The sequence below is a fragment of the Zalophus californianus genome, chromosome 15 (assembly GCF_009762305.2).
Source record: "Zalophus californianus isolate mZalCal1 chromosome 15, mZalCal1.pri.v2, whole genome shotgun sequence".
Taxonomy (NCBI): domain Eukaryota; kingdom Metazoa; phylum Chordata; class Mammalia; order Carnivora; family Otariidae; genus Zalophus; species Zalophus californianus.
Window position 1 is genome coordinate 16,750,363 of NC_045609.1, and position 24,716 is coordinate 16,775,078.

Below are 24,716 nucleotides of genomic sequence, written 5' to 3' on the forward strand. Positions count from 1 at the left end.
GGTTGTGATATATGGTAGAATATTATTCAGCCATAAAAAAGAAGGAAATTTTGCTATGTGTGACAGTATGGATGGATCTTGACTGCATTATACTAAGTGAAGTAAGTCAGACAGAGAAAGACAAATATTGTCTGATATCACTTATATGTGGATCTAAATTTTTAAAAGCCCACTAAGCTCATATATGCAGTGAACAGATTGGTGGTTCCCAGAGGTGGGGTTTGGTGGGGTGGGCAAAATGAGTGAAGGTGGTCACAAGCTACAAACTTCCAAATAAGTCTTGGGGATCTAATGGACTATGTGGTGATTATAGTTAATAATACTGTGTTGTATATTTGAAAGTTGCTAAGAGAGTAGATCCTAAAAGTTATCACAAGAAAAAAAAATTGAAACTATGTGAGGTGATCGATGTTGACTAAACTTATTGTAGTGATCATTTCACGGTATATACATGTATTAAATCCTTATGTTGTACACCTAAAACTAATACAAGGTTCTATGTCAGTTTTATCTCAGTGAAAAATATATTTTAAAAAAGTCAAAATGGGGGCAGGATTAGGCTGTTAAAATGTTAACTGTTGAACTAATCGGGGTTGAGGTTGATTATATGATGATCTCTATTTTTATGTATGTTTACATTTTTTTCACACAAAACGATGTTACGGAAAAAATTATTTAGCTGTCTCCAGCCTGGATTGGTGTAAGTTACTTACTGGTAATACAGTAAAAGTCAGTTCAACGTTAAGTAATGTTTGTTGGCGGGGGGGGGGGGAAGCCCTCATTGTGTAATTCCATTAACACGTAACATATAGTATCCCATGTTTGTGAGTAATAAAAAAAAATTCACTATAGTGAGAAATGGTTTAAAGTTTTAGGTTCTGTCTCTTGAGATGATCAATTTTTAACTGGATTGCTAAGTTTTAAACCATAAGCTGATAAAGTTGGGTGATAGATATATTTTCCGGAATACGTAAGAAGTCTTTTGAAATATCTTATTTTCTAAAGCAACCTTAGTAGACAGCAAAGCTGGCTCCACATATGTGGGGAAGCACACAGCTTATGTGTGCATCTGGCAGAACCCCCAGTACAGAGAAGAGCAGGTACTATTTTCCAATGACACCTACTTGTGCGTGTCCCAATACTATAGTTAGAATATGGCTCAGATTTTTAGTTGCTTTCCCAGAACTCAAAGATCGTCTTCCTGTTTATCTTGGTGGGATGCCTATGTTATACTTGTGATTTTTCTGTTCTCTGTAACATATTAAAACAAGATCGTCACAGATGGGGAAACAAGAGGTCATTAGTTAACAATCAGATGTTTATTTCCTGAACAGCAAAGATACTCTCTTGTGAATTTTTAACATATTTTTCAAGGAGAAATGGGTCTAGTCCCTTGAAGGTAGGTTGTTCCTTGGGCTTTCCTCAAGAGTCAACACAGTCATTTGTAAATTCATTTCCTCACTTAACTCTGTCCTGTGCATTGACTCTCAGCATTGCCTCAATCTTAGTAAGTCTCTTGTCAGTTTGTAGTGGTTACTGCTTTATAGTTTACATAAACATTGCCAGAAGAGCAAAGGGAAGCCAGATAGGTGGTGGGTTAGCTTTGGGCCAAGCCAGTGTGCTATGGAGATGACAGCACTTTTAATTCATCCTTCGGTTTCTAGAACAGTTGATCTGGATTAGATTGGGGGCAGGAAAAAACTCGTAATAATTCCTGGCTTTGGGAGACACAAGCCTTTGTTCTCCCCCAGAGTATTAGGTAACACTCCTAATGCTACTAATCATATAATCCTGAGAATTGGGAGGGACACTCATTCATTGCCTTACTCTTGTTTCACCCTCTGTAAATGAGCATAATAATAGTACCCACCTCACAGTGTTTTCATGAGGATTAAATGAGTATTTGTAAAATGCTTAGGACAGAGACTGACATAATACAAGCACCATATAAGTGTGTATAAGGTTAAGTTCCTTCATGCCAACGTAAATCTTCTCTATAACATCTGAGTAAGTGGTCACTGCTACAGTGCTGGTAGAGTTCCAGAATCTCATTGGTGAACTTCTCATTGGCTGTTGCATTGCCAGCAGACGGTTTGGTGAAACCTCACTAACTTGGAAATAGTTCACAGATTATTGAGCCTGAATAAGTGAAAAATCAGAAATTGCAGATCTTTGGAAATATCTGAAATAATATTTTATATTTGACCGCTCTGTTCATGAAAATTTTGCCAGTGTCATATTTGATTAAGTATTTTCAAGGTATACATGTTCAGTTTGTGATTTTGTGTACTTGGTTGGTACAAAAGGGAAGCTAATGAAGGTTTGTTTTTTTTTAAAGATTTTATTTGAGGTGTTGGGTGGCTCAGATGGTTAGGCATCTGCCTTCAGCTCAGGTCATGTTCCCGGGGTCCTGGGATCAAGCCCCACATCGGGCTCCCTGCTTGGCGGGGAGCCTGCTTCTCCCTCTCCCTCTACTGTTCCCCTGGTTTGTGCTCTCTTACTCTGTCAAAATAAATAAATAAAATCTTTAAAAAAAAAGATTTTATTTATTTGGGGTGCCTGGGTGGCTCAGTCATTAAATGTCTGCCTTTAGCTCAGCTCATGATCCCAGGGTCCTGGGATTGAGCCCCACATCGGGCTCTCTGCTCAGTGGGAAGACCGCTTCTCCCTCTCACACTCCCCCTGCTTGTGTTCCCTCTCTCACTGTCTCTCTAATAAATAAATAAAATTTTTAAAAATTGTTTTTATTTATTTGTCAAAGAGAGAGAGCACAAGCAGGGAGAGAGGCAGGCAGAGGGAGAAGCAGGCTCCCCCATGATGAGAGAGCCCCACATAGGGCTTGATCCCAGGACCCTGGGATCATGACCTGAGCTGAAGGTGGACGCTTAACCGATTGAGCCACCTAGGCATCCTGCTAATGAAGGTTTTGATATGAGCATCTGTTCTTTTAACTAGACATCAATGAAAAGAGCATACAGAGATGTAAGTACACTTGTTTGCACACCATAGACCTAAATAGTAATTTTTAACAAAATTGTTGGACTACTTTTAGTACCTACAAATAACTAAATTTAGAAGAATCAAATGTTTGTGGAATGAGTGTTCTCCAGTAAAGTTCCTGCCCTTGAGAATAGTTAAGAATCACTTACAATTACTCTAGCAAAAGGACTACAAAGTAATTGATTTTACTTGTATTGGAATTATAATTCATATAATTTATGTATATCAAAAATGTTTTAAAAGTTTGCTTTTTTAAGCCATTGAATAGCTTCTTTACCTTTTTAAGAATTTCTTAACTAATTTGTTTTTTTTTTTTTAAAAAGATTTATTTATTTACTTTTGGAGAGAGAAAGAGAAAGAGAGCTCCTATGCGTTCTGGAGGGGCAGAGGGAGAGGGAGAGAGAGAGAGAGAGAGAGAGAGAGAGAGAGGCAGAGGGAGAAGCAGGCTCCCAAGGAGCAGGGAGCCCGATGCGGGACTCGATCCCAGGACCCTGGGATCATGACCTGAGCCGAAGGCAGACGCTTAACCATCTGAGCCACCCAGGCGCCCGAGAATTTCTTAACTAATTTGCCTGGAATCTTGCTTAGTGCAAAAGGCAGACCTAGCAATTCCTTTCTCTTTGTTCCCATCCCATTCTATCCATCCCTCTCTTATGAAACTTAGTCCAAATTCTAGGTTGTCATTATCTGTTTACATGTCTGCCCCCTGCACTGGACTATATACTTGCCCTGTGTACATACCAAAACTAGTTCATTTGTGTGTCAAACACAGTGTGGCATGTAGCATGCTTCTAATGTATTTGTTGAAAAGCCTAATTAGCAGTATCTGAAACAATATTTTACTGTATTTAATAAAGCTCTGGGAAAGTTGGATACACAACTGAGATTGATCCAGGTCTTGATTCTTTCCAGAAAGTTGGGACTTTTAGTTTGGTTTGGAATTTGAAACTGTGACTATAACATTTACCTCAGTTCCCCAAAGTCCAAGCTAATTGGAATTACTGTCCTCTTTCACCAGACTGGATCCCCAGGATACTGGTTATTTATATAGAAGAGTTGAGTGACACTTGTAAGTTCTGTATAATTGATGGAGAGCTGTGATTTTTTTTATTCAGGCCAGTTTAAAAATTCTACAAAGTAGCTTATAATTATTCCTTATAGTCTTCTGCCTTTGACCTACACCTTTCAACTCTGTGTTAGTTTGAAAGGCTATCATCTCAAGGACTGACGTTACTTTCAATCTCTTCGGATGATATGCAAGCCTCGCACAGCATTTTCCACATCAGCAGGTGTTCAATAAAAACTGTGAAAATCTAAATTGCAGCTCTTTTTATTCTTAAATGGCAGGTGGAAAGAAATCTTCGGCTTATTTCTGAAAAAGTTTTTATGTTCTCCAAAACAAAAATTGTATTCATCGGCGTAGCACAGATTCTAATCCGAGATTTTTAATTTAAAAAAGTCGTTAATGAAGTAGTACTCGTTGACCGCCAAAATCCCATTCTCCGGAGTAATTCCATCAGTTTGAATTTAAATGCCCGAATGAGGATACTGGAATGGCACTGATTAACTTGAATTTGGTGGCCAAAAATTTCTTCAGAGGGTTTGACACTCGGCAGGATTGCATAAGGCTTAGAAACGATTTTTTTAAAAGATAAAGTAAAATTTCAGTACCTGTAAAGCTGGCTCAAACGGGGCATAGGGGCTTAGATGAGTGCTGCAGCAATACTTAACTTTTTGTTTTTAACCACTTCAGGCCTCGAAATAGAGGCTGTGTTGGTGTAATGGAAAAAGCAGCCTTGGAATCTGACAGAGCCTAATTCCTGGATTCAGTCCCAGTCCTGCGTGACCTTGGGCAAGTTACTTTACTTCTCTGAATTTCCGTTTCCTCCTATGCAAGACCAGGACTGCGAGAGCCACCTTGCAGCGTAGGCTGCGGCGCGCCCAGACCACACCGGGTGGGCCCTAAACACATAGCAGCCATATTCCGGGCCCCCGCTCCGCGCAGCTCTCGCGGCCGCGCTCTCCCCAGCAGGTGTAGGCACCGTCCGCCGCGCAGGACCGGGCTGCGGCCGGGCGGCCCCGCCCTTCCGTTCTCGCGGGCCTGCCCCTCGGCGTCCCCGCGCGGGCCGCGGCGGGAGGTGGCAGCGTGCCGGCCTCCGCGTCCCGGGACCGCCCCGGGCGGAGCCCGCAGAGGGGCGGGGGGCAGGGCGCCGGGACCGGGCTCCCAGGCCCAGCCCGGCCGAGTGCGGGCGAGCGGAGGCGGCTCCGGCACCGCCCGCGCCCGAGCGTGTGTGCGCGGCCGCCGCCCCCTCGGCCCTCCCCTCGGCCCTCCCCCCGGCCCCCTCCGCCCTCGCGCGCCGCCCGCCCGGGTCGCGGCGGGGCCGTGGTGTACGTGCAGAGCGCGCAGAGCGAGTGGCGCCCGCACGCCCTGCGCTCCTCCACAGGCCGGGCCGGGCAGCCCCGGACGTAGAGGCGGCGGCGGCGGCGGCCGAGGCGGCGGGTCTCGCGCGCCGGGGCCCGCGTGCCCGAGCGGAGGTCGCCGTCCGCCGCGCAGGCCGCGGTCCCTCAGCTCGCGGCAGCGATGAGGCGCTGAGGCGGCCGCCGGCGCTGCGCGGCCGGACCCGAGGACGAGGAAGCGGCCGGGCCGAGGGCGCCGGGCGCCGGCCTCCCTCAGGCGGGGAGTGGCGGGTGCATGGCGCAGTGACGGCCTCTGTCGCTCCTCCCGCTCCCCGGCCCCGGGCGAGGCCCTCCGGCCGCCACCCCTCCTGCTCGGCTGCCGCCTCCAGCGCCGCTGCCGCCGCCATGGCTAATGACAGCGGCGGGCCCGGCGGGCCGAGCCCGAGCGAGCGAGACCGGCAGTACTGCGAGCTGTGCGGGAAGATGGAGAACCTGCTGCGCTGCAGCCGCTGCCGCAGCTCCTTCTACTGCAGCAAGGAGCACCAGCGCCAGGACTGGAAGAAGCACAAGCTAGTGTGCCAGGGCGGCGAGGGCGCCCCCGGCCACGGAGCGGGCCAGCACCGGCACCCCGGCCCCGCGCCGGCCGCCTCCGCGCCGCCGCCCAAGGCCGGCGGGGCCGGGGCCAGGGAGGCCAGGAAGGCAGCGCCGCGCCGGGACAGCGCCGCCGCCGCCGAGAATGCGGGCCCGCGGGCTGCCGGGGACGCGGCCAAGGCAAAGGCCAAGCCCGCGGCCGACCCCGCGGCGGCCGCCTCCCCGCCTCGCGCGGCTGCCGGCGGCCAGGGCCAGGCGGCGGCGGCCGAGGCGGAGCCCGCGAAGGAGGACGACCCGGAGAAGACGAACCTGTACCCGCCGAGCAACACGCCGGGCGAGGGGCTGAGCCACGGCGGCGGCCTGCGGCCCAACGGGCAGACGAAGCCGCTGCCCGCGCTGAAGCTGGCGCTGGAGTACATCGTGCCGTGCATGAACAAGCACGGCATCTGTGTGGTGGACGACTTCCTGGGCAAGGAGACCGGGCAGCAGATCGGCGACGAGGTGCGCGCCCTGCACGACACCGGCAAGTTCACGGACGGCCAGCTGGTCAGCCAGAAGAGCGACTCGTCCAAGGACATCCGAGGCGATAAGATCACCTGGATCGAGGGCAAGGAGCCCGGCTGCGAAACCATCGGGCTGCTCATGAGCAGTATGGACGACCTGATCCGCCACTGTAACGGGAAGCTGGGCAACTACAAAATCAATGGCCGGACGAAAGTAAGTGAGTGCTAGGGGGTCGCGCTGGACATCCCTTACTGGGCGGGCCGCCCCCTGCCCGGCGACAGGAGCCGCTTAGGGCGAGGAGCGTGGTTTCTCCTCTGTATGGAAGTGATTTGCTTCTTGTGTAGCACCCCGTCAGGAAAACGGCTCTAATCCGTGCATAGGTGTTTACCTAGGTAGCCCCTTTCTCTGTGCGCACCATTTCCCACCTACTGCCCGTTTACAAACGTCTCTTATTGCATGGTTTTGTGGCTAAACTTAGGCCCTCCCTTTCACTTTGCTATTTTTTGCTATTTTTCCTTTTCCAGTGCGCTGTCAGTTCAAACCTTATTGGAGCTTTAGCCTCCCGATTGGGGCGTATTAGAGTAGTACCCCAAGCAAGTGCTGGTTGTGCATCTGTCTTGTGTTTGCATATACCTCTAAATTCTCTCTGTGGTGTTGGAGCCACTCATCGGATTCTGGTTTACAGAGTGGAGTGCTGTGTTTGGTTTAAGAATCTGCCAGCCTGACCGCCAAAAGGTAATTTTAAAATCAGTACCTAGTCGGAAGACTCCTCGCATTCAGGAAGAGCTTGGCCACTCCCCTCCTTCTGCTATCGCTCCTATCCCCCTCCCTGTCCCTACTGTTTTGAACCCCCCCTCCCCGCCCAAAACGGGGAAAGAAGTATTTCCGTTTTTAGATCTTGCTGTGTAGGTAGGTTACATTTTTAGCATAGGTTTCCTTTATTTGCTTTGTTAGTATAATTCTCTTGAAACAGAACTGTGTTGTAGCTTCCTGGGAAAAAAAAACAAAAACGCACGGAATTGGAGCAGGAGGGAGGGCTCATTCTGAAGTCTCAATTTGGTGGAATCTCTTTGTTTTCTCTTTACTGTTGTAGTTTTCCCCCCACAGATTGTTCTGCTCGTACCTAGTCTAATCCCTCTTCCCTCCTCTGCATGGTAAACCGGTGACTCTTCCCTCCTTAATACTCTCTCGCAGTTCTTTCTCATTTTGCTTCCCCGGTCTTAACCTTTTCTTTGTATCCAGCTCCTCCCCAGGCTGCCCTGCTCCACCCTCCTCCACCATCAATCTCTGTCTGATACTTTGAGTTTTAAGAGCTTGTCTTAGGAGATCATCACGTGTGTGTTTGTGCACACACACTGAGTCTTCCCACTAGTTCTTTTGTGTGTTGTCAGGGCATCTATTTTGGCAATCATCACGGGTGACTCTCAGGCTGCCTGAAGGCTGAGCATAAGGCAATGAGGAAAGTTCTAAGCATGAAAATTTTGTGGGGAAAAATACAACATGAAGTCTAATTTATATATTGCCGTCTCATTACTGGATGAAGGTCCGTGTCATAATATCATGTAGTTTCAAAAAAATGAACAGTCGCTTAATATGAAGCTAGAAGAAAAAAAAAGGGAGCCTGATTAGACCTCAGTCTCAGTCTTCAATAAGAATTTCATTTATATATTAAAAAAAACAAAACACCAAAACTTTGTCACGGATCGAATCTTAATGTAGTCATGAACTCCAGAGCAGGAAGGGAACTAGCTTGAGGGAATATCAACATAGCTCTATGCAGACTGACCAGTCAGCCATTAGTTGAGGTATAAACTTAAGGCGAAGTCATGAAGAAGTTAATGTCCTAAATCTTCCTTGAAATGCTTTCCTTAGTTAATTTAGCTTTCCAAGTTAAGTCCTCTCTTGTCCCCCCGTTTTCATCTGTCCTCAGGGAAGGGACGGTAGTCAGCCTAGCTCTTAGAGCAGTTGCTTCTCAAGGGGAGGTTGTTAGAAAATAGCCACCTCTTCATCAGGCATCCCAGTGGCTGAAGGGAACAGTAGTCGAGGTTGTAAATCACTTTAGCGCACATATTTTATTTAGGGTTTTTTTTTTTTTAGGAGATTTATTTATTTGAGAGAGAGAGTTTGGCACGCACCAGGTGGGGAGGGGCAAAGAGGGGGAGAGAATCTGAAGCAGACTCCCTGCTAAGTGCAGAGCCTGACGGAAGGGCTCAAGCCCATGACCCTGAGATCATGACCTGAGCCAAAACCAGGAGTCGGATGCTTAACTGACTGAGCCACCCAGGCACTCCGGAAAGGACAGATTTTAAATTCTTTAGATTGATCTTATGCTTACATTCATTTTCAGCGCACAATTTGAGAATCTGTGAATGATTTTAGGGAATCCCTTTCGTTGTATTTGGTTGAGAGAGTTTTTGTTAATTGTGCTTAACCATGTAATTTTAGTATTCCTTAAAAAACCAAAGGTCTTGCTTTGGGGGAATGGGAAAGCAGTCCGATTATTAGCGACCATATATTGAGCAACCACAGTGGGGTAGGCACCAGAGTAGGCCCAATACAGACATGATCACAATAATCTTAATCCTATGAAGTGTAGGTAGTAGTACTCCTAATTTACATTTAAGGAAATATCAGGTCAGACTTGGCTAAGGACTACCGCATATGCTAACCTTGATGGGATTCAAATTTAGATCATTGAGATATCAAGCCCCAGGCTTTTTCTACTATACTGCATATAGGTAGGATATTAGATGAGCTGTAGATTACTTAGCATACTGCTGGGACTAAAACTTGATACATTTTATTGACAGCTGTAGCATTAGGCTTGTATGTGAATAACTGTACTTGGTGGTTGGCCTCTGTAAACTTTTTAGTAGATGACTACACAGTGTTTGTTTCAGTATCTGAAAAGCCACTTTATAATTACCCATTTGAATCATGTTCATTTCTCTAAAACTTTTAAGAGCGGCAGAATATAGGTACTATACTATATGGGATTGAAGAGACGGTCTTCAGTTAAGAATTTTGTTATTGTTTACAACACTATAGTAATTTAAAAAGTTACTTGCCACAAATGTGTAGTGTTTTTCTCACTTAGATTTTCACAGCAACACTGTAAAATAGGTAGATTGTTGATCTGTTTTTCCTGTTCATAGTTTAGAAAGGTGAGCCTCAGGAAATCATGCACTTGTGGGAAATCATGCAGCATTCCAGGACTTAAATTGAAGTTTTCTGACCAAGATTCAAATGTCCTTTTTTGTTTATATTATCTATTCTGAATGGTCTTTGTGTGTATGAGGGCCTCATAATCAGATGATGTATAATTGGCTGTGGCTCATTCAGTGTTAGGCCTTGATTTCCCCCAGGTTTTTACTTCAGACATGCTTCTCTGGCCCACTGTTTGTCCAGCTCCTTTAAAAGAGGAACTGCAGGGGAAGGATGAAGTAATGCATGCGGACGCTGATGGAACTGAGCTTCAGTTTCCACTTTCTCTGGTCCCTTTTTCAGGATTTTCCCCTCTTTTGCCCTTAAACTGACCTTTGATCCTTTTTCCTTTCTCACACCCTTCCTTCAGCCAGCAGTGGTGTTCAGTAGGAAGAAATCATGGTCTGCTGATTTGTGAACAGTGGTGTCGTGTGGGCCCTAAGAAATCATAGGTGGCTTTACTTGGGGAGAGAAGAAAAGGAATGCAGATGAGCGGGGATCATGGGAAAATGCTGAACTATTCAGTTGGAGTTTCTCAGCTACTCTGAAGGAAACGATTTGCCTGTTAGAATAGAAATACCAGAACCATATACATATTTTTGGAATTCATCCAAAATTTAACTCTATTCAGTTAAAATGAACATAAAGAAAAGGAGTGATAAAATGGGTTGAGACTAAGAAGAAGCAGATTATATTCCTAAGATTTTTCATTAGTGTCACTGTTAGTCAGCTCTGGCTGATGATGGCTTTCAGAGCAGAGAATAGGATGAGGAAAATCCTGTTGGCTTTATTATCACTACTGAAGAGATGTGGTGACAGTCCTTTTAGATGTTACAAACAAAACTTCCTTCTCAGTCCACTTCTGCCACTTTCTCTGTACTCTCGGCATCCACCATGTACAAAGGGGAGCAGCCTGTTTAATGTTTTAATAGCTATCAGTCTTAAAGATCAAAGTCCGTCATTCTGTATGTGAAAAGGTTGAAAACATGCAAGTGCGGTAGTAACAGTTTCTCATAGTGCTTTACGGTTTAAAAGAGAGATGTGCGGACTGAAAAAGCAGTCTTCCCCGTAGGTTGTGACTGAACCAAGTTCAACTTTGTAGGAAAACATTTTGTATAGTGGATGAGTTTACATGTAGTTCACATACAAGGTAACTCCTTTAACTATTAAAGAATTTTATTTTAAATTAAAAGGGTTTGTGTGTTTTGGATGTTTATAACTCTTCACCCATCTGTTACTTAGTAAGCCGCAAAAATACCCCGCAAGACCTTAGTCACTCACGTGGGAGGACGGCATCTGAACGTAGAAGGATGGTGGACTCTGCTGCTGTCACATCTGGCTGGGATCCTGGATCTGCCACGGCTGCTGTGTCCTTGAGCCAACTGCTTAATATTTCTGAGCTTCAGTGACTCCATTTGTACAGTAGTTTTAAATCATAGTCGCCTTTTCTGCCTCGTAGGCTTGCTGTGAGGAGTGCATATAATTATGCCTGTAAAAGCACTTTCTAAATTGTAAAGCCCAGTGTGAAACTGTTGTTAACTATTACTCTACTTTTTTTTTTCTTAAGGTTTTATTTATTTGACAGAGAGGCAGCAAGAGAGGGAGCACAAGCAGGGGGAGCGGGAGAGGGAGAAGCAGACTCCCTACTGAGCAGGGAGCCCAATGCGGGGCTCGATTCCAGGACCCTGAGATCATAACCTGAGCCGAAGACAGACACTTAACGACTGAGCCACCCAGGTGCCCCAACTATTACTCTACTTATCTTAAAATTTTCCTGTTTTTCTGAATCCTTCTGTAAGAGTTAGTGCTTTTCCTGTCTTTTCCCCCTTATAAGCTAGAGGGAAAAGAGACTGAGAATGATCACCCATTTTTGACCTGACCATTCCCCTCCCCAACACATACATTTCTTTTTAAACAGAGAGAATAAGTCCCAGAGAGGTTAAGTGACTCGTTCAAGGTCTTGGAGTTCCTTACTGACAAAACTGATGCAACTTAATGCTGCATCTCGTGTAAAAATGACATATTCCTACTTAACTTATTTTGGTATATTTTTTTGCCATTTTTGAGAATTGCGTGAACATATATAACTTACTTTTTCTTCTCCCTTTTACTCCTATCATTGTACACTTTGGCTTATCTAACATTCTAGTTTAAATTTTCCTCCTTTAGGGACACCTGGCTGGCTCAGTGGGTTAAGTGCCTGCCTTTGGCTCAGGTCATGATCCCAGGGTCCTGGGACTGAGTCCCACATGGGGCTCCCTGCTCCGCGGGGCGTGGCTGCTCCCCCTGCTTGTGCGCATGTGCTCTCTCTCTCTCTGACAAATAAATTTAAAAAATCTTTAAAAAAAAAAGATTTATTTATTAAAAATAAATAAATTTTCCTCCTTTAGTTAGTTCCTCCCTAATTTCCCTAGATGTTCTTTATTCACCTTTTTTTTCCTCCAACATTAAAGCCATTTTCCTGAAGCAGGCCTTCTGCATTTCTGATTTACACATTCATTCTCTCTTTTCCCTTCCCTTTTTTTCCCCACTATCAGGCTGCAAATCTATCTTTGTTCATCTTCCCCAATGTTTCTTGAAGCCTGTGTCTTTCTGGTATGCCTTTGGATAGATGTTATCAGCTTCGTTTTTATTTAATTTTTTGCTTTAGGCCTTTAAAGTGACACCAGATGTTTCAATCTTTCATTTGACCAGATGCTTAGCTGGTTTTCACTGATGCAGTTTACTACCATGCCTGCCTTTTTGTATTGTGCTTGCATTCTACCTCCTTTCCCACTTGTTTCTGCACTTGAAATACTGTCTGTAACTATGGGATGGCATTCATATCATTTATGAACCATATTCATAGCTTGTCTTTATTATTCCAGTTAAAACCTTTCTGTTCTAAAAAAAATAAAACAACAAACAAACAAAACTGACAGATGGTTAACCAAAACCTTCCCTTAAAATGGTTGTTTTCACACTTGTATTTCCTAGTCCAAATGCTGAACTGTTCTGCCACCTTTATTGGAATGTTTTGTACTTCATTATCACATTTTCCCAGAATCAACTCACAGTTCTGTTTCCAAAGAGCTCTGCTAGTATCTGTAGCCTCTATTTGCTCATTGTGGCCACTATAAAGTTTTCATGAGTTTGGAATCCTCATTTTCCTTATTCAATGTCCCAAACTCCATTTCTTTGCCAAAGCAAAATGTGTGTCCTCTTGGTTCCCCTTGTTGTGTTCTCTGAGTCCTGTTTTGATAATTTTTTCCTTCATTTGTTCATTCACCAAATGCCTGAACAGCGACAACACCGAAGAGCCCTTGTTCTCATGGGGCTTAAATTCTGTTTGAGGTAGGCGAGAGGTGGGGAGAGACAGTCACTAAACAAATGCATAAGTAAATATATAACATGTTAGGTGGCAAATATTAAGGCAAAAAGTAAACAGAGTGAACAGTGGTTACTCTCAGGATCGATAAAGTACTCAGATGATATTTAAGTAGACACTTGAATGAAGTGAGGACCTGGGTTATGTGGATACATGCAAGATGAACACCCCAAGTGAAGAGACTACATAGCAAATACAATGGCCTTCACATGGAATGTGCTAGATGGGTTCGGAAAACAGCAAGAAGGAGGCGGCTGTGGTTACAGGAGAGTGAGGAAGGGAGCATGGTAAGAGATGCGGCCCATGAAGTGGTGGGTTAGGAAGTAAGATCACATCTGGTCGGATTTTGCCTTGTAAGCCATGGCAAGAACTGTGGGTTTTATCCTAGGCGATGGAGAGTAACTGCAGACATGGTGAAAATGAGTTGCATTCTGGGCATATTTTAAAAGTAGAGTCAGTGAGATTTGCTGATGGATTTGATGTGAGGTCTGAAAGACAGGAAAGAGTCAAGAAGGACTCCAAGGTTTTTGGCTCGGGCAGTCAGAAGGAAATAATGATTATTTTGTCTTGCCCTAACTCTTCTGCCTTTCTTCTCTTGTCCCACTTTTTCAGTTGCCATTTATAGCAGGTGGTTGACACTTATTTTGCAGCCAAAGCTACAGGAAAAGGTTCTCTGCTCTTCCTTTGCACATTCCTTGGTTGGCTGTGCCTGCTGCTACTGGGTTGGCCTTACAGCCCATCCTTTCTTCTCCAGAGGCTTTGGGGCTTTGCCGCAGGGGCTGCCTGCAGAGTTACTGTAGCATTTCTGGTGCTGCCAGCAAGTGTGGCTGTGCTGTCTTGCATGAATTGCTCACTTAAGATGGCTTATAGATACAAATCATGTAAAAAGAATTACACAGATTCTGAAATTTGAGGGAAACATTGGAGAAAATTGAATGGTTCCATGTGAGAGACAAACAGACTTAGATGTCGAGATAAAGTCAGAAATAAGACACCTTCATTTAAATATGCTGTTGAAAATAAAACTACTGTAGAAAATTGAGAAGTAGAAGGAATATAAAATACCAAAAATAATCCCATTGAGGGGCACCTGGGTGGTTCAGTCAGTTAAGCCTCTGACGTTTGATCTCAGCTCAGATTTTGATCTCAGGATTGTGAGTTCAAGTCCAGCACTGGCCTTCATGTTGAGCCTGGAGCTACTTTAAAAATAATAGTAATAGGGCGCCTGGGTGGCTCAGTTGGTTAAGCGACTGCCTCCGGCTCAGGTCATGATCCTGGAGTCCCGGGATCGAGTCCCACATCAGGCTCCCTGCTCAGCAGGGAGTCTGCTTCTCCCTCTGACCCTCTTCCCTCTCGTGCTCTCTATCTCTCATTCTCTCTCTCTCAAATAAATAAAAAAAATCTTAAAAAAAATAAAAATAATAGTAAAAATAATAAAAATAAATAAAATTTAAAAATTAAAAAAATAATGTCATTGACATGTACATAGGATGATGTGATAGCTTCCTATAGTAGTAAGAAAAGCGGGGGTAAATTTAGAATAGCTTAGGCCCCATATTCAATGGTCTGAAAAAATCCCAGAGAAATAGGAGTTCTCATCCCCTTGCTTTGGAGCCTGATCCTGGAATAGAAATAAAAGTGCTGTCAAATGGCAACTGGGTGGCTCAGTTGGTTAAGCAACTGCCTTCAGCTCAGGTCACAATTCTGGAGTCCCTGGATCGAATCCCGCATCGGGCTCCCTGCTCTGCAGGGAGTCTGCTTCTCCCTCTGACCCTCCCCCCTCTCGTGCTCTCTCTCTCTCTCATTCTCTGTCTCAAATAAATAAATAAAAATCTTTAAAAAAAAATAGTGTTAAAATTAGAATATTGTATCCAGGATTTTGAAGGATAGGAAGCCTCGCTCTTGACTCCAGATAGAATTATGGATAAACATTAGGTTATTGTGTGTGAAATGGTTTTTAAAAATTTAAACCTGAGGGACACCTGGGTGGCTCAGTCGTTAAGCCTTCGGTTCAGGTCACGATCCTAGGGTCCTGGGATTCGAGTCCCATATCGGGCTCCTTGCTACGCAGGGAGCCTGCTTCTCCCTCTGCCTGCCATTCCCCCTGCTTGTGCTTACTCTCTGTCTCTCTCCCTCTCTCTCTGACAAATAAAAAATAAATAATCTTAAAAAAATTTAAACCTGAGGGTGCCTGGGTGGCTCAGTCGGTGGAGCGTCTGCCTTCGGCTCAGGTTACTGTCCCAGGGTCCTGGAATCAGCCCTGCATTGGTCTCCCTGCTCAGTGGGGAGCCTGCTTCTCCCTCTCCTGCTCCCCTGCTTGTTTGTGCGCTCTCTCTCTGTCAAATAAATAAAATCTTGAAAAAAAATAAAAATAAATTTAAACCTGAGAAGTCAAACATGAACTATAGAATCCAGGAATCTATATTCTCAACTTAATTCAAACAACTTCAATTTAAGACTGAATTTTGTATAATCAAACTTAGATAGGAAACATCAAATCTAGCCAACTAACTGAAAAGGTCTAATCAGGATTTTGGAGTCTTCAGAGATTTACCATGCATCCGAATTTTTTTCTCAGTGTTGGTACTCAGCTCCTGTCTATAAATGGTAACTAGAAGTTCTGAGTCTATAGTTTTGTCATAGAAGTATCCTTCGTTTTGGCTCCAGGCATTTGTTACCTTCTCTTATGTCTTCCACTGACTTCTTAGCACTATTTCTCTGAAATAGATGTCTTAAAAATTACTTTTTTTTTTTTAAAGTAGGCTCCATGCCCAGCGTGGAGCACAACATGGAGCTTGAACTCGTGACCCTGAGATCACGACCTGAGCTGAGATCAACAGTCAGATGCTTAACTGACTGAGCCACCGAGGTGCCCCTTAAAAATTACTTTTTTTTTTTTAAGATTTTATTTATTTTGAGAGGTACCTGGCCCAGAGACCTGGAATTGAGCCCTGTGTTGGGCTCCCTGCTCAGCGGGGAGCCTGCTTCTCCCTCTCCCTCGGCCCTCTTCCCCAACCCCCGCTCATGCTCTCACTCTCTCAAATAAATAAAATCTAATAAAAACAATTTTATTTATTTGAGAGAGAGCGTGCAGGCGGTGGGGGGAGGAGCAAAGAGGGAGGGGGAAAGAATCTCAAGCCGACTGAAGGCCCAGGCCTTTGCAGTCTAACCACAGAAGAGACATCCTATCACCTGTACTGTATTCTTTTGTTAGCAGCAAGTCACTAGATTGATTCCACATTCAAGGGGAAGGAATTACACAGGGGTGTGAATGCCATTTCTTGAATTGTTTCTTCCTTTGCAGTGTCTGCCCCTTAAATGTTATTGTTCTTAACGGTCTGTGCTTTGTCTTCTTTCTTTGTTCTAGTCAACACTTTTTCTCTCTGGCTGATACCGTGACGCGCTTGGGAAGCACGGGTTCTTAAGTTAGTTTGCCTGTGTTCAGACCCGTGTTTAGCTACTTAATTGCGTTCTGATTTTAGGCAAGTTTTCTAACGAAGCATCAGCTTCCTCATTGGTATAACAGGAGTTAATAGCACCTAATTCAGTAAGGTTTGTTTGAAGATAGATGGGATAACGAGTGAGAAATGCTCAGCAGATGATCAGTTAGTGCTCATTTAATATTAACTGTAACTGTAATAGTAACAGCAGGACAGTGAGGAGAGAAAGAGCCATGAGTTCAGCTATTAGGGTTTGTCAGAGCTCCTCGATCTGTGCCTTACCCTGGTGTCTGTAGAGGACTGATGGATAGCTCCACCAGAATGTTCTGGAAGTACTGCAAACTCAGCATGATCAAGACTGAAGTTCCCTCCAGGTTTCCTGCCGGAGGGGACAAGGATTGATGGGGCTGTCTGGTGGGGAGAGGATGGAACAGGTTTAAAATTGACTCTATCTGTGGACCGCATTTACTTTTTTTGACAAGTGTTTACAGATGCGTATGCCCGGACCAGTGCTGGGCACTGGTAATGTCACAGCGCCCAAGCCAAGGTGATGTTCTCTGCCGTTCTGGAGCAGGAGACAACCTTGAGCCTGCATTCCCATGCGTGGCGGGTGTTGCTGAGACGGACAGGATCCCACGGGAGCACGTCAGAGGGGGCCGCAGTTGGTCTGCAAGCCAGGAAAGGTCTTCTGGAGGCAGTTACTTAGACTGAAACTTCCAGCACCTCAGTCGGTCTCCAGTGGAGCAAGTCCATTGAAAGTCTCCAAGTCTGAAAAGAGCACGATGTTTTAGAAGAACCTTCTTTTATCAAAGTGGAAATTGTACTCATTTAAAAATTATTTCCTATCCGTGTCTTGTTCCTGTTCCTATTTACACTTTCCTGTTGAAGCCCATCTTTTCTCTCTAGGTTATTACAAAAGCCTTTTTCTTTTTGTCTCTTTCCTTTCCAGTCCATTCTGTCCTGGTGTTACATTTCCAAAACACAGATCGTATCATTGTCCTGCTTGAAAATATTTGTTCCCCCCAAAGTCTTCGTATGCTATACAGACCTAAAAAAATTTTTTTTTTCACCTCACGATATACTTTCTCCTCCAGGCACTGGAGCCTTCTTGCAGGTTTCTTGAACCTGTATTTGCTTTCTGCCTCAGTGCATTTCCCTGGCGCTTTCTGTGTGGAAAGGTGGTAAGGAGGTTTCTCTAAGTTGATTCTTGCCCCAGTGCCTCTATGCAGAATTATACTTCTATCCTGTCTGTTGCTGTGACACTTCTTATCATTGATAGAACACTTTCTACATTGGTGGGTTTCCTCTACTGAGTTTGAGGCACTTGAGGATAGGACCCGTCTTATCCATGTTGCCTGATGCTCCTTGCACCAGGCATCCAGTAAGTATTATATTGGAATTTCCACTGCACTACTTCTGTTGAGATTTTGATCACTTTATACCTGGATTGTTTCAAAGTCTTTTTTCCTTAATTCACTCTTCTGTTTTTTCCTTAATTCACTCTTCTCTGTACCACATCTATTCTTCTTACATAAATTTACCAACATTTATAAAAATCTTACTCAAAAACCTTCCTGAGTTTTATTTATAAGGGTACAGTTTGGTTTGATTCTCATGTACCTAATGCTCAGCAACTGCTTAGGCCTACACCATCTATCTGTTCTTATTTGCTACTCTTCTTGGAGAAACAACCATTATTTCTGCCTTACTGTTTTCTTCCTCTTGCTGCCCTTCTCCTCCCAACACATCTGTGAATTCTTTGACTGGTTTATGACTCCCGCACCCCTGCTCCAGCAATTTAAATCTTATACATTTTTTAAGATCCAGCTTAACTCCCTATTCCCAAATACCGCCTTGAACTCTGTACCTCCACCATTGTTTTTTCTCAAAAACTTTGTGTACCTTTTATTCCCGCGGTATCTTCTCCAGGAAGTTATATAGGGCAGGGGGACTGTTTTATAGTATTCTGTCTGACACAAAACACCTTTCGTTGTTGTTTGTGGTTTTTATTATTCATATATTAATACTTAGTGAATGGGACTCAGCTGTCCTGCCCGGTACCTCACCCTGCTTCCCCTTATTTCCATCTAATTTCTAAAACTACACTTTTTGAAAGGCTGTGAGGGTTTTTATCCTATTGTGGTGAACTCTCCATTCTGTGCTTACTGTGCTGTTTCTAGTCCCTATTTTCCGGATAAAAATAACCCAGGCCAATATGGCCTTAAACTATTTTTAACTGCAGTTACGGGGAGAAAGGTCTGCTGTGAAGGTGGAATGAAGTTTCATGCCATTGCCTAGGCCCAAAGTCAGTTGATCAGGTTACAGATTGTGGTAGAACCCTGTACGTCCATGAATCTCAAGGGGAAGGACCTGCGTGTCTTCCCTCCCTTGCCCCCACCAGTGGCATGAGACTCCCTAGGGAACAGGAGTCACTTCACAACAAAGCAACATAATAGACATGTTGAAAGTGACCTCTTGTTATTCTCTTGTGCATGACCTAGAAGAGAAGCTTGTGGCTAATAAGCTGACACAGAGTTCAACATTGATACGGCATGATTCATGTACAAAGTAAAAATTTTCAAGAACAAAATTTTAAACTTCTAACATATCACAGTTTTGTTTTGGTTTTAGAACTATAATCTATTCAGAATTTCAAATACCATTAAAGGAGGTTTAAGAGTGATATTTAACAAAAGAGGGCGTGGGTTAAACAAGGTGAGAAATACTTCTTTACAACCAGAAAACCTTTGACTTTTAGCTGCATTCAAACATTTAATCAGCTTGGGGGAAACAGTTGATTTAACTGTTCGAAGAGGGCACTGGTAGTGTAGATGATAGTAGCTGGACAGTGTAATGGTCATTTGAATTTGATCTTGAAATGCACTCAAACATTTGTATGCTTAAAAAGAGTTGCACTTCCTAATTTTGCTAAAGTTTGGAACTTAAGATGTTTTCATTCTCTGAGAACGGTTTTTGGGTTGGTAAGGAAAGTAGCCTAAGATTTCATATTTACTGCAGATAATTTATGTGCAGAAGAATGGTTGTAGTTTTGGGTGTGTGTTACCCAGAGTACTTTGTATCAAATTTTTTGAGTAAAGAAAAATTGGGCTCAAAGTCATGTATGATAATAAAAGAGCATCCCTTACCAAGAGCTTAGAAGTTTTTTTTCAAGGAATGACATGTTAGTGCTTCATAACTTTGTTTTGCTTCTGGACCCCTTTGGGAATCTAATGGAAGCTGTGTACCTTCTCACCCTAATAAAGAACATACACATAATGTTTTGCTTATAATAAGGCCCATCCATAGACCCTACATTAAGAACACGTTACAAGAAAAGTTCTAAAGAATAAAACAAAAAGCATTTTTAAGCATTTAATATCTTGTTATGGTAGAGAGGTTCCTTTATTTATTCAGTTGCTCTTCTTCCCCCATGTCTATAAAACTATGCTTTGGATTTTTCCCCACACGGTGGTAGTCAGTTTAAGTTATAGAGACCCTGATAAAGGGATATACATTATAACTTAAAACTAGTGGAATGTGTGTATGGACTTCTGAAAGATGTTTGCCTCATACAATCTGGATATAAAACAAAACAAAGTTAACTGGTATGTACCAAGGTGGAATCCATGACCTCAGTACCTCTCCAAGCACACCTTGCTGGGTTAAACCTTGCTCTAGAATTCTAGGCGTGCACTTCTGCCACAAAGGCTGAGAACCTTTATCACTAATGATTAACACTGGATTGCGATTCTCTTTTTTCTCTTCTCTTCACACTGTCTTATTCCCGGCTCCCATTGCATATGTTCATTTGTGTTTTGCTTCTCTTTTGGTTTTTTACTTGTGGCATTTCAGTAAGATTAATTTAAATTTTTAAAAAATAAAAACCTTAGGTCACCTGAGTGGCTCAGTTGGTTAAACATCCCCACTGTTGATTTCGGCTCAGGTCATGATCTCAGGGTGGTGAGATCGAGCCCCAGGTCCAGCTCCTCGCTCAGCAGGGAGTCTCCTTGTGATTCTTTCCCTCCCTCTCCCTTTGCTCCTCCCCTCGCATGTGTGTGCTCTCTCTCAAAAGCAAAAACAAAAAACACCTTAGTAACAGTGCACCAGGGGCCCAGCAGTAGGGGTACTCTTAAAAAATGAAACTAGAATTCATATTGGTTGGTTTTATTTGTGTTAAAAAGTAGTTCCTATCATTGTTGGATCTGAAGCATTTAAAATAATGGTAAGGTATTTCTCTGGTGTATACTTACTCTCAAGATTCTTGCAGGTGTTTCTTTTGTCTTTGAATTGTCTAGGGTTAGGGAGGACAGTGGGGAACAGAGGTGATTGTGGACAGAAGCCAGGAATGGGAATCGCTCTGCTAGCCCTGCTCTGCTCTGGATTCTTGTCCTCTCTGAGCACTGAGCATGTCACTCAGCATCTCTCTCAGTCTTTTCATCTATGAAATGGGAATCATGTTGACCTAATTAGCAGGAGAAATATTGAATAATTGATTATTGTAAGAAGCTTTTTATTTATTTAAAAAAATTTTTTTAACTTTTTTTTTTTAAAGATATTTATTTATTTGAGAGAGAGTGAGCGAGCGAGAGAGAGCATGAGTGGGAGAAGGGGCAGAGGGAGAGGGAGAAGCAGACTCCCCACCAAGCAGGGAACCGGACACCGGGCTCCATCCCAGACCCCTGGGATCATGACCTGAGCAGAAAGCAGATGCTTAACCGACTGAGCCACCCAGGCACCCCTTAAGATTTTATTTTTAAGTAATCTCTCTACCCAACTTGGGGCTCAAACCCACAACCCTGAGATCAAGAGTTGCATGCTACACCAACTGAGCCAGCCAGGCACCCCTGTAAGAAGCTTTTTTTAAAGTGATTATACTTTTAGCTTTCAGCACCGCCCTATCCAGTTGTTAGGATTTGGCTTGGCTGCCCTTAACTCTAGACCTTTGTTCTCTGTGCGTTGTGTTGGTTAACATTAGCATCACAAGTTAAAGTTCAGTTTTAGATTCAGAATTCTTGACTTCTTTTTAATGGGATATCAGAACCTTATTTATACTTTGGTGTTTTTTTTGTTTGTTTCATTTTAATTTTAATTCCGGTATAATTAACATACAGTGTTCTGTTAGTTTCAGGTGTACACTATAGTGATTCAACTATATTGTAGTTCTCTAAATTGCTGATAAAGTTACCCTTAAATTCCCTTCATCCATTTCTGATAAATGTACTCTTAAATTCCCTTCATCTATTTCACCCATCCCCCCACCCCCCCACCCCCCCACCCCCCGGTGACCAGTTTGTTCTCTATAGCTACAGTTTTTGGATTTGTCTCTTTTTTTGTTTGTTCATTTGTTTTGTTTCTTAAATTCCACGTACGAGTGAAGTTATAGGGTATTTGTTTTCTCTGACTGACTTACATCACTTATCATCATTCTCTAGCTCCATCCATGTCCTTCAAATGACAAGATTTCATTCTTTTTATGGCTGAGGAATATTCCATTGTGTGTGTGTGTGTATGTATATATATATACATATATACATACACACACACACACACACACCACGTCTTTTTATCCATTATCTCTCCATGGACACTTGGGCTGCTTCCATAATTTGGCTGTTGTAAATAATGTTGCAATAAACATAGGGGTGCGTGTATCTTTTTTTAATTGTATTTATTTATTTGAGAGAGATCAAATAAATAGATCAAATCCAGAGGGAGAGGGGAGAAGCAAGCTCCCCGCTGAGCAGGGAGCCTGATGCAGGGCTCGATCCCAGGGTCATGACCTGCGCCTAAGGCAGACGCTTAACCAGTTGAGCCACACAGGCGCCCCAGGGTTGCATTTCTCTTTTTGAATTAATTTCTTTGGTATTCTTTGGGTAAATACCCAGTAGTGGAATTACTGGATCATATGGTAATTCTGTTTTTAGTTTTTTGAGAAACCTCCATACTGTTTTCCATAGTGGCTGCACCAGCTTGCATTCCCACCAAAAGTGCACGAGGATTCCTTTTCCTGCGCATCCTTGTCAACACTTGTTGTTTCTTGTGTTTTTGATTTTAGCCATTCTGACAGGTATGATGTTATATCTCATTTTAGTTTTGATTTGCATTTCCCCGATGATGAATGATGTTGGGCATCTTTTCACATGTCTGTTGGCCATTTGTATGCCTTCTTCGGAGAAGTGTCTGTTCACATCTTCTGCCAATTTTTTAATTGGATTATTTGGGGGGGTTTGGTGTTGAGTTATATAAATTCTTTACATATTTTAGATACCCTTTATCAGATATGTCATTTGCAAATACCTTCTCCCGTTCAGTAGGTTGTCTTTTAGTTTTGTTGATTGTTCCTTCACTGTGCAGAAGCTTTTTATTTTGATGTAGTCCCAGTAGTTTATTTTTGCTTTTGTTTCCCTTGCCTCAGGAGACATATGTAGAAAAATGTTGCTATGGCCAGTGTCAGAGAAATTACTGCCTGTGCTCTCCTCTAGGATTTTTATGGTTTCAGGTGTCACATTTAGATCCGTAATCCATCTTGAGTTTATTTTTGTGTATGGTGTAAGAAAGTGGTCCAGTTTCATTCTTTTGCAGGTAGCAGTCCAGTTTTCCCAACATTTGCAGAACCCTGTTTTTAATTAAAACAAATCTGTTGTTGATTAAGCAGTTGGCACATAGCCTTGGCGCTGTGAAAAAAAGAAATGGTCAGTTGATAAGGGCATCTTGCACTGAATTTCAGATTGTTGTGTTACACCATGGGTCATGAAATAACAGACCAGGATACCTTGATCAAAGGATTTCTCTCTTGCCCCCCTCTTCCCCACTCCTACCCTGCTTTCACCCCCCTTCACCACCCCCATATCCTCTTAGTAAAATGAAGTCAGATGGCAATGAATATTTTATTTATTATTAATTTAATTATTTAAGGTGCATTTTAAAAATTGAAACTCTTAGATGTTAATTTTACAAAGCTAGTCATGCATATAAATAAGCCAGTACCTATAAAACAATTGGAGTAGATCGCACACAAATGAGTTTATACTTATTTTATAGTTTTTATTGATGTACACATAAATTAGATTGTTTCATAATTTGTTGTTATTACTTAGTATTTCTTTTATTTGCCGTATAGTCTATAACTTAATAGGAGGCTTTTAAATTCCCAAAAGTTAATTCTTCCGTAAAATGATGGGGAGTGTTTGGGGTTAGCTATTTTTCAGCGATGCTTTGTGGCTGAAATTTTACCTTTACCTTTAATATATCATCATCTTGTAGTCGATCATCAATTCATAGAATTACTTTGGTGTCTGTGCTATTGAGTTTGACTCATGATAACTGTGCTCATAGTGAAAAATGCATTTTAAGAAGCCTATGTTGCCCTTGACTTAAATTGCTTGTAAGTTCCACACTTTTTTCCTAAAGTTGATTGTTCTTAACATTGTTAACAGTGGAAACATGAAACTGTTGAGAAGTCAGCTCTACATGTTATAATATGTAGCTTTTTTTATGTCGACACTGGATAAGATCATTTTAGTCATTTACAAAAAAAATTAAGCTTATATGAAAATAAGTAATGATAAGGGCGCCTGGGTGGCTCCACCCGTTAAGCGTCCGACTCTTGATCTCAGCTCAGGTCTTGATCTCGGGGTAGTGAGTTCAAGCAGTGCGTTGAGCTCCACACTAGGCGTGGAGCCTGCTTTTAAAAAAGAAAAAGAAAAGGAATGGAAGGGCAAGTGAAGTTAAACTGCATGAATCCATAACTGAATTTTTCTTATAGAAATGTATCTATCTAGGTATTATATAGAAGAGTGATTGCTTTGAATTATACAACAGTTTAATAATTTAATATAGCTTAAATACTTGGTAATTTTAATGATTGCTATCTTTTTTTAATTTGAGAGGGAGAGAGTGCATGCTGATGTGCATGTGAGTGTGTGGGGGTGGGGAGGGAGGGGCAGAGGGAGAGGGAGAGAGAATCTTCATGCAGACTCCGTCCTGAGCGTGGAGCCCAGTGTGGGGTTCCATCTCCACCGCGAGATCATGACCTGAGCCAAAATCAGGAGTCTGACACTTAGGCCCTCCTGGGTGGTTCAGTCGGTTAAGCATCTGCCTTTGGCTCAGCTTGTGATCTCGGGGTCCTGGGATCTAGCCCCATGTTGGACTCCCGGCTCAGTGGGGTGTCTGCTTCTCCCCCTGCCTCTCCTCCTGCTCGTGCATGTGCTCTC

At 43.2% G+C, this 24,716-nt stretch overlaps 1 protein-coding gene across 1 annotated transcript in view; it reads left to right on the forward strand.

Moving 5' to 3' along the window:
* Positions 1 to 5,802: 5,802 nt before the first annotated feature.
* The window catches only part of EGLN1 (egl-9 family hypoxia inducible factor 1), a 59,118-nt gene continuing 40,204 nt past the window's right edge, over positions 5,803 to 24,716 (forward strand). Inside the window, 1 exon segment of the mRNA XM_027588372.2 lies at positions 5,803 to 6,705. Coding sequence (XP_027444173.2) covers positions 5,803 to 6,705 — 903 coding nt within the window.